Here is an 11,036-nt window from a genome sequence, read left to right as displayed (position 1 = left end):
TTTTGTTTTGTTTTTTTTTTCTGGCTGTAAAGGCTGTTTCTTCCCTCCTGCTGTATGTGACCTGTACAGGTACTGATGTTGTTCACCACTTCCGGGGTGATGGGGGTTCACTCTCCCGGTGCGTTGGCGCCTCTGTCCGCTATGTGCCGCGCCACTTCCGGTGTGGGCGGGGCCTAAGTAAAATAGGTTTGTTGAAGTCACTTCCGGTGTGGGCGGGGTCTAATAAATAGAGGTTTGTTGAAGTGGACCGTAAAAAACAAAACAAAAAAAAAAAACAAAAAAACGCCTCACCAGAAGAAGAAGCACCGCAGGAACAGCAGAGGCTTTACCGGGGAAGGGGGGACTCCTATTTGATCGACTTTGAACTCGTAACTCTCCCAGATTCGGTAAAGAAAGTCCACCATTTGCTTTCACTGGGGACGTCACAGAGTTGTTGGGTCGCGCGCTGCGGTTTCTGAGAAGTTAGCCGAAACAAAGCGGAGCCCATTAACACTGAAGCTAGTCTGTGTCTGCGGCTAAAAAACAGCTTTGACTGGGTGGAAAAGGACTGTTTCACGGACAAATGACACAGTGAGCCCAAGGACATGACGTCGTGGCATAAGGTAAGTGTTGTTAATTTCACCAACAGTTTATTAATAGTGTGTGTGTTTGACTGGAACTGAAGCACAACGAACACGACAAAAGGAGCAGAGAGGAATGTGTGTCCTCAGGCTGAAGTTTGGGTGTGGGTTACAAGGAGCTGAGCTACCACAAAACGGCTTCACCACTGTCTTCTGACCGAGGGATTCAGTCATTTTTAGTTAAAACCCATCACAAAGTGTTGCCATTCTTTCAGATTACTGCTCAGTTTATCCTTAAATTCATCCTGGTCCATTAAATAGGCCATGGGTGTCAAACTCCTGTTAGTTCAGTTCCACATACAGACTAAAATGACCTGGAGTGGACCAGACCTGGAAAATAATAGGAGAAAAACTTAGAAATAATAACAACTCCAAAGTTTTCTCTATGTTTTTGAGTGAAAAAAGTCACATTTCTTAATGGAAAATGTTTACATCTACAAACTGTACTTGAACATAACATAAAAATACATGAACAACCTGAAAATTCTGAAGAAAAATAAGTACAATTTTAACAGTCTCGCACCATAGTTTATCATTTACACATGTGCATCACAACGTACAGATCACAGTGGGTCTGCAAATACACAAAACATTTAGGAGATAAAACAAATGTCTGACATAATTCAGTTTAAAAAAAAGATATACAGAATTGATTCTTGAAAGGTTACAGTATTTAATAATGACAATGAGGCCTGTTTGTTTATGGATAATGTTGTATTGATAAATCTGCTGTAATTATTGAAGAAAATTGTTGAATTGTTGAGTCTGTTTGCATGACTGGACTGACGTGAACATTTTGCTGTGTATAATTCAGTTACTGCATTATGTATTAGTTGTGGTTCGATGCTAAAATTAGGAAAATTGTATTGTTTGATTCATGTATTAAGTTAGTGATAAAGGTGGAAAAGCACTGGAGGAGTTGGATTAAATAAGTTTATACTTCTTCCTACTCCTTTTTCAACCATGGAAAATTCAGACATGTACTTGAAGAAAGATTCAGTTCATGTAAATGTTATTTTGTTTTTGTCTTAATTTACTTTTTTTTGTTTTATTTTGTTTCTTTGCATGTTCGAAATTAATAAAAAAAAAAACAAAACAAACAAAAAACATTTAGGAACAGGCAGAATATTGGTCCAATTCCACAGACTTCTCTTCAGACATTTCAGGCTGTTCGTATTTGTTCAGGTTATTCACATTTTTTGTAGAAGGCTAGTCTGTAAATGTAAAGATTTTTGTGTAATTTTACTTTGTTTACACTGAAACAAAGAGAAAAAAATAGCTTTTTTCATTATTTATAGGTTATTCTGATAGTATTTTACTGGTCTGACCCACTTCAGATTGAATTGGCCTAAAATGATTTGAACATCCTTGACTGTTAATATCTTCAGTATAATTTTTTCATTTCACAAATTCATCCCACGGGCCAAACTGGATCCTTTGGCGGACTGGATTTGGACCCCAGGCCGCATGTTTGACACCTGAGAAGTAGGCCATGGTGTTGTTTTATGTGACCAGATAGTGCACTGTGGTTTGACAAATGTGGGAAAAATCGATTATCTGTGACTTGTGAATGACTATTTGTGCACATTTTAGTGAAGTCAGCCTTTTGGTGTCGTTGTCATGTTTTAACATTGGCTCACATTGGGTGTCTGTCACTAAATGATGCATTTACATATGCTTTTACGTGTCGGATATTTATGCCAGCTCTTTTTAAATGGCCAACTTAAGGTACTTTGATAGTTTTCTCTTAATTGAATGTCAATTTCAAGAAAATTAGAGGATAAAAGGGAAAGTTGCACAGATCGTAGGTGTATTAGTGGCTTGGCTTGTGGGCTCTCTTGGTTAATTTATAAAATGCTATGTTGAAATATTGAGTAATTGCTCCTATTTTGTCATTGTCAGACATTTAACACACTCAAATTGAAAACAGAACCGTAAAACAGCATCTAGTGGAAGGTCACTGGCAGCCATTTGTTCCACCAAGTTTTTTTCCAGTTGTTGGAAGTTGGTTTTCCCATCTGTGTTTGAACATGACCAACAAGAGGCATTTTAATCAGCTGTGTCACAGTACACAATCTTTTTTCCCTCTGTTGTTCTGGCTCTGTTGTTTGGATTGGTTATCCTTCTTTCCCCAAAGTCACAGTGGAGTAAAAACCTGACCTCAGCTGGACCTCAGCCTGGTCCAACTGCCTTGTGGACTGTGTAAACTGTGGTTCAGGATCCGCTAAGACCAGGCCGTCTTAAAGCAGCCAGATTGGTTAACCGGAATCTACTGTGTCTTGTTCAGCCTTGCCCACAGCTGCGATTCAGGATTGTAGACTGTGGAGTTGATATGTACGCTGGACAAGATAGGTCATGCCTGCATCACTCATATATTCTACTGCCTCGTGAATATCTACAAGTAGGGATGTAACCATTAACAGTATAACGATAAACTGCTAATAACTGATAAAACTGCTAATGGTTAGTATTACCGTTTAAATTCTAATTCTCATGATAACCGTGTTTGATTACTGCACTTTTCCTGGAGAAAACGCCTATGTAAAGATATGGTTTTATGTCAAATATTTGACTATAGTTTTAATTTATTACAATTTTGATTTTCTATACCTAATATTTGGAACCAATATTCACTTTTAAAGTCTTTGAAAAGGTTCGTTAAGCATCTGTGTGTTATTTATGCAATAAATTATATACATTTTTAAAATTGGATTTATATATATATATATATATATATATATATATATATATATATATATATATATTTTTGTGTTTCTGTCCTTTTATGTTTTTATAGTAGGTTAAAGTGAAAAAAATAATAGACAGATGATATAGATGAAGTTGTACAGAAAAACAGATCCCAAACATAGTAAACATTTGTTTATATAGTATATAAAGGCAAAATCAAAAGGACTGAAAAACGGACAAAATAGGCTCAGACCACTAAGGGTTAATGTTTGAATGTTTGTGACACAGAAGGGACATTGGGTCTATTATTTTATTTTATTTTATTTTTTAATTTTTTTCAAAATACAACTTGGTTAGATTATTTCAGTGTATTAGTACTTTTGGAACATTTTGAGCTCAATTTCAACAATACTGCGATAATAATGATAACCGTGATAATTTTGGTCACAATAACCAGGATATGAAATTTTCATAAGGTTACATCCCCCTATCTACAAGTTAAATTTGTTGAGCTGGTAATCTGTTCTTACTAAGGTTTTGCGCCAAGGTTTGATGCAGTTCCACAGGAATAAAATGTCTTGGGTTAATTACTAGCCTGTCTCGGCTCATAGACGGCGCCGTAATGACATAGCAACAACACTGTATCCAAGTGTGAAAAGGCATCTGTCTTTGATGGCGGAGTGTGTACAGATCCCGTGGATGTGGATAATATACAGCAGGCCCGGTAATTGTAGACATGAGGACAGACGTGTCTCCCAGAAGAACACTGACTCACTTCCCTTAGTTACCCTGTTGTGATGTTTCAACAGCAGTCCGCGGTACGTCATGGATGGGAGGTCCCGTTGGAGTGAGCGGGGTCAGTCTGAAGGGTCAGTCAGCGTTACTCAACAGGGGGCCTTCACCCCCCCGACTGGTCACATATGAGTCATGGATGAGTGGTTCCACAGAGCTGAGCAGACAAAGCATGGAAAGGGAATGTTGAAAGATGATGTGATCATGATTACAACAGTACTGAAACATTTGTCCTTATATGGAGGCGTGACTCAAAAATACATTTCTGGAAGTGTAATGTGCTGCAGAAACACACAAGAACCACAGAAGTACCAGATGTGTCTGCTGCTGGGGTCTGACATGAGGAGTAGGGCTTTGTGGACTGAGTGTCAGTGACAGGAGGGATGGACCAGCAGGTTGTGTTCAGGTTCTGTTCCAGTGTTTAGTAGACTGTGATTTCATGTATGTAAAACGGATAAACCTTTGTAGGAAACATCTGTCAGTAGAAAGGTGAACTCCTGCCCTGTCCGGTTGAACCTCATTTTGGGACCAGTTTTTGGTTTTATTACAGTCAGAGATAGTGGTGTAAGGAAATATTGGTTTTGCAATATATCACAATATTTCATTTCACAATACTGTATCGATATTAAAAAGTACTGTATGGATATTTTAAAGTATTTATTCAAATGCAGATATTGTGGAGGTTCATTATTGTTTTTTGTTTTTCTTTTTTGGTTACATTTTATTCATTATTATTTAACACTCTCTTATTAAATAATGTTTGTTCCTTTGTTGGGATTGAACTAAAATAATGTTCTGATGTTAGTTCTGAACTAATAGAATAGAGCTGCAACCGATCAGTTGATTAGGTGCTTTAAGTCAATGCAAAAAGTCCCGATTCGATTAATTGACTCGAATTGATTGAAAGGAAATTTTCTATAGCAGTTTTCCTGAATTGAAGCTTCTTTGTGCGTCACAATAAGCGTCCGTGTGAAACACAACAGTGGAACCAATGTTTAACAGCAGAGAAACGAAGGAAACAAAGCTGAAGATTCAGGAGAATTGTGGTTGAATGATTTTTTTGGATCACTTTGAGTTGATTAATTGGTTGCAGCTCTATAATAAAATATGAACATTTGAACAGGATCTTAAACTGAATAACAAACAGAATAACAAACAGAATTTCAGTTTGAACACAGGAACATTTTGTGATAAAGCATTAGATCCTGTTGGGGTCAAATACAAATGGGTTTAGTATTTGTGCAGATTTATGCTGGAATCCAATTCTTCCAGGAAATAATTATTTTAAAAAAAGAAACAAACAAAAAATTGCCCTTTTAACAGTATCATGACATATCATGATATATCGTGATCCTAGTATTATGATTTGCATGGTATCGCCAGATTCTTGCCGATACACACCCTACTGTCAGCTGACCTCTGACCTCTATGCTGGGTTTTGTTGTAGCTCAAGACACCATTTCATTTATAAGGTGCACATTCAGCTTCATAAGAACATTAAATGACACTGTTTTCTGTCCAGAGGTCCGGCAGAAGCAGGTTAATAAAAGTTGACAGGAGTGTATCGATCAAATCTCTTAAGACCCAGGTCAGACAGACGGAGTGAACTCTGACTTCAGGTTGGAGTCAAGTGACAGAAGAAACTCATATGCACTGATGTGGGGTTTTCCACAACACGGTATGGAGCTGGTTAATGTGGAATGCATGATCTCATCTGTCTGAGGAGGCTTGGGAGATCAGGATCTGTTCCATCTGACAGAGGAACCCCGAACGGAGACAGACGCTTTCACAACTTTAAAAACACGGACCTAAAACTGTTGTGGAAATCACAGATTTAACCAGAGTCTGGGACCGATACCTGCCGTAAATAGGACTGGGTAATGGTTGAATATTATCAGTACTGGTGGGGATACTGTGGCTTCAATACTTTCAAATACTTTTTCATACCTTTTAGTACCCCAACAGGAGTTGTTCAATACAAAGATCAGTTGTAGGGATTTAATGTTAGGAAAATTTCACATCACGGTTATTGTGACCAAAATTATCACAGTTATCATTATTATCGTGGCAGTGTTGAAATTGTGCTCAAAACGTTCAAAAAGTACTAATACACACACTGAAATAATTTGAACAAGTTGTATTTTGAAAAAGTAAAACCCCAAAAAACTAATAAAATAATAGGCACAATGTACTTTCTGTGGCAGAAACATGATCAAATGTTTGACCATATTCCTGTGTGAGATGTATTTTTTCATTCATGTTGAACCTTAATGCTTTACAGGTTTTTGCTCCCACAGTGCACCAGAATGCACCGAAGAGCATGCACAATGAAATGATCAGAAAAGTTCAGGGTTTTTTTCTTTCCTCACTTTCATCACTGTATTAATGTAGATGATATGGATTGGATGGATGTCAAAAAAAAAAAAAAAAGTTCTGTGCGTTCCAAATCCTACATTGACCCGTTATGAAGTAGTTAAATCAGACGTGTAGGCTGACAGCAGTGGACTGGATGTGGAAGGTGTTCCTGTACAGAAGGGCAGTTTCCTGTTGGCTGACTGGACTCAGATGCTCTTCCTGATCCGTCAACAGCCTGTAGGGACTAAAAGCAATGTGTGGGGGGGTTGAATTCAGGAAATGGATGTGGAGTCATGCTGAGACGTTTGAGGACCTAATGGAGTGTGAGAGGACACTGTGACTAAGAGTAGCGGGGGTGGGGGAGTGGTCTGACTGACTGGGGGGGGGCACTGCCAGATGACCCACCCAGCGTCAACAATGGCGGCTTGTATTGGGCACCACCTCGTACTCCACATATTTAAGTGCAACATTCATGATGTGGATGACAGCAGAATGCAGTGTTGTCGGTTGTTTTCAGTGTAAATCTTTGATTTCAAACGGTTGGTAAAGGCTGGTTAATGTTAGAGCTGACAGTGGTGTGATTTAGTGATCATCAGTGGACAAAAATAAATCTGCAGGGTTTCCTCAGGTTTTCATCATGCTTGGGTGCTGTGTAGGGTCTGGTTGGAGGGGGTCTTATTTGACATATTGTGTTTTTTCCACATTTTTTCAACATATATCCTTACCTCATTTGTGGAGGAAAGCTGGCAGCACTTATTGTGCACAGTCAGACTGATTCATATGAAATAACTGTATAGGCCTATTAATTAAATAACACTGGTCTACAAGTAAAACACTTTCAGATTCAAAGTAGTTAAACTTTACCAAATTTGAGTCACTAATAAAGGAAAATCCAGTCCCAAGTGCTATTTGGTTGTAGTTTTAACAGATAAAGTCTGGGGTCAAAATGTGAAATTCTGAGAATTAATGATAGAATGGGTTTAACTGCAGAGGAATATTAGTGTCAGATCGACCAGATCTACTGCAGATGACAATACATGGACTGGACAGGTTCTACCAGTGGAACATTTAGACATCTGTTGGATACATGGACACAAACCAACACACATGTGGAAGAACACACCATCATATTGAAAACATAAGCTAACCAGCACTTTGGTCATTAGTTTAACAATTAATCTGGTTAAGTATATCAGATTTAGCACATTTAATGTCTGACACAGATATTTTTTAAGGAATTGTAAAGCAGTGTAAAGTAATGCTGTGTATTGGCAAGAATCTGGTGATACGATACAAATCACAATACTAGGATCACAATACAATATGTCACGATATATCATGATACTGTTAAAAAGGCAATTTTTAGTTTGTTTCTTTTTTAAAATGATTATTTCCTGGAGGACTTGAATTATACCACAAATATGTACAAATACTAAACACATTTTTATTTGATCTCAACAGGATCTAATGTTCTATCACAAATTGTTCCCGTGTTCAAACTGAAATTCTGTTTTACAGACATTCCAGTTTAAGATCCTGTTCAGATGTTCGTATTCTATTAGTTCACAATTAACATCATAATGTTTTTTTGTGCAATCCCAACAAAGGATCTACCATCGGCCTCTCAGACAGTAAAAAGTGCTTTTGGGATGATTCAAAGAACCATTATTTAATAAAACAGTGTGAAATAATAATAAATAAAATATAAACAATAAAGAAAAGCAAAATGAACCTCCTCCATATCTGCATTTGAATAAACACCTAAAAATATTGATACAGTACTTTTTAATATTAATACAGTATTGTGAAATGAAATATCGCGATATATTGCAAAACCGATATTTTCTAACAGCCCTAGTGTAATGAATACTTTTGGTTGGTTGGTGATTCCAGCTTTAGTATGAACTAATCAGCCACACCTTTATGATGAGCAGCAGTGGAAATGTGGTTTACTGTCAGAAAAAAGTGACGAGGGCTGCTGAAACTGCTGAAATCATATTATGAATGCTTAACATCAACATCAGATCAGTGTGCACTTCCCTTTTCACGAGAAAAAAATATCACCCATGGGGTTATGGCAGCAAACACCCTGTGGTTAGCCACCGATACTGTGAACCAGGCACCACTTTGAAAACCACGTAGGTATTGCAACTTGTGCAAGTGATAGTTCAGTGCCACTTTAAATGATGTGATACACAAATGGGCAGCTGTTTGTGTTTGAAACATTACCCTTAGATGTTTGGATCTGGTACTGATTTACACTGAGCACTGTCTTTTCCCATTTAACCTCCTCAGACCCAGGAAATGTCAGCACAGGATCAGCTTTTTTTGTTTTTTATTCAATCAGTGCCTATATTGGAAACATCATGATGCAACAATTTTTTCAGATGCAGTTTTTAAAGCTTTTATGGAATGTCCTTTGTGGTGGACAGTTTTCTTTTCTTTTCTTTTCTTTTTTTTTTTTTTTTTGTATAAAGTTGTGAAACTCTTGTCCACAAATGTGGACAGAAAACCCAGAGCTGGGTCTGAGGAGGTTAAAAAGCTCCTGACAGTAGTAAACTTGTGCATTTATTAGGGATGAGTACCTAAACCTGGTAATAAATGAGCCCTGGGGCCACATTATTAAAGACCTAGAGCACAGGTGTCAAACATGTGGCCTGGGGGCCAAATCTGGCCCACCAAAGGGTCCAATCCAGCCCACCAAAGGGTCCAATCCGGCCCACCAAAGGGTCCAATCCAGCCCGCGTGATGAATTTGTGAAATGCAAAAATTACACTGAAGATATTAACAATCAAGGATGTTAGAATCATTTTAATTCACGTTCCACATACAGACACATACAGTCCAATTAGATTTAAACTGGGTCAGAACCAGTAAAATATTATCATTACAACCTATAAATAATGGCATCCCCAAATTTTCAGGTTTTTTTTTTTGGTGTAAAAAAAGTAAAATTACTTGAAAATGTTTACATTACCAAACTATACTTCTACAAAAAAATGTGAATAACCTGAACAAATATGAACAAAGGGAAATGTCTTAAGAAAAGTAAATGCGATTGTACTGGTATTCTGCTTGTTACTAAATGTTTTGTGTGATTGTAACGCACATGTGTAAATGATAAACTGATAAACTGAGGCAGAATATTGTTAAAATTGCTTTTGTTTTTCTTAAGATAATTCAAGTTGTTCATGTTATTCAGATTTTTAAGGAAACTTTGAAGATGTAAGCATTATCATAATGTAATTGTACTTTTTTCACTGGTATTTTACTGGTCTGGCCCACTGCAGATCAAATTGGGCTAAAAGTGGAACTGAACTAACATGAGTTTGACAGCTGTGACCTCAAATATCAATAAGCTATGATTTTACCACTTTTCTAAGCAGTGAAAAAAAATCTAGGTCTCATATGTATTACAGCTACATAAAAGTTCAGCATTTTTCTCTTCCTAACTCAGTTTCTGACTAAGCATTATGACAGTTCATCCCATATTTGAGTGGAAACATGAGCGATGTGTGTCAGACACAGAGCCACAGGTGAACTACTGTTTATGTAATGCAACCGGACACACTGACATGCACAGGAGTTAATGAGGAAAAGGAACTGTAGTGCTCCCAGTGTTTCCCTTTGGGTTGGTTTATAAATTAAATGGGAAACAATCAGAGCATGACCTGATCTGTCGGTCATTGATTCACAACATCTGGAGGCTGCAAAAATATGACTGCACAGTCAAAAAAAATACTGACCGTTCTGCATTCAGTTTTATACTTAGAAGGCTGAGAGAAACACTGTATTCTCTTACAGTAATTTATTTATTTATGATAGTATCATAACAGATTCAGAAATGTTTGGTAATGAAATAATGTTGGTTAGGGGTGGAAGAAAATATCAGTTCTGCAATATATAGAGATAGTTCATTTCACAATACTGTATCGATATTAAAAAGTACTGTATCAATATTTTTAGGTATTTATTCAAATGTGGAAATGGTGGAGGTTCATTTTTGTTTTTTGTTTTTCTTTCTTGTTTCTATTTTATTTATTCTTATTTCACACTCTTTTATTCAATAATGTTCGTTCCTTTGTTTGGATTGAACTCAAATCCTGTTCTGATGTTAGTTGTGAACTAATAGAATCTGAACATTTGAACAGGATCTGAAACTGGAATGTCTGTAAAACAGAATTTCAGTTTGAACACAGTTGGAACATTTGGTGATAGAACATTAGATCCTGTTGGGATCAAATACAAATGTGTTTAGGATTTGGGCAGATTTCTGCTGGAATTCAATTCTTCAAGGAAATAATCATTTTAAAAAAAAAGGGGAAAAAAAATTGCCTTTTTAACAGTATCATGATATATCGTGATATATCATATCATGGTCCTAGTATTGTGATTTGTATCATATCACCAGATTCTTGCCAATACACAGCCCTAATGCTGGTGGACTTTTCTACTATAGAGTATTTCATATTTAGGCCGTCGCTGCAAATGAGAAAATGAAGCAAACTGCTTTTCATGATTGTAACTGTAGCCTGAAAAAAACAACCAATACAACAATGATTAAAGTACTGCCTCAATAAG

The 11,036-nt window shown here is 37.0% G+C and overlaps 1 protein-coding gene across 1 annotated transcript in view; it reads left to right on the top strand.

Moving 5' to 3' along the window:
- Positions 1–228: 228 nt before the first annotated feature.
- LOC115416288 (integrin beta-1-like) overlaps positions 229–11,036 on the top strand; it is a 54,436-nt gene continuing 43,628 nt past the window's right edge. The window contains exon 1 of the mRNA XM_030130039.1: positions 229–602. Within this exon, the coding sequence (XP_029985899.1) occupies positions 585–602 (18 nt within the window). The 5' untranslated portion in view covers positions 229–584. The remainder of the gene's footprint in view (positions 603–11,036) is intronic.

The sequence above is a fragment of the Sphaeramia orbicularis genome, unplaced genomic scaffold (genome assembly GCF_902148855.1).
Source record: "Sphaeramia orbicularis unplaced genomic scaffold, fSphaOr1.1, whole genome shotgun sequence".
NCBI classification, from domain to species: domain Eukaryota; kingdom Metazoa; phylum Chordata; class Actinopteri; order Kurtiformes; family Apogonidae; genus Sphaeramia; species Sphaeramia orbicularis.
Note: the sequence above shows the minus strand (reverse complement) of the source record. Positions and strands in the feature narration are given on the sequence as shown.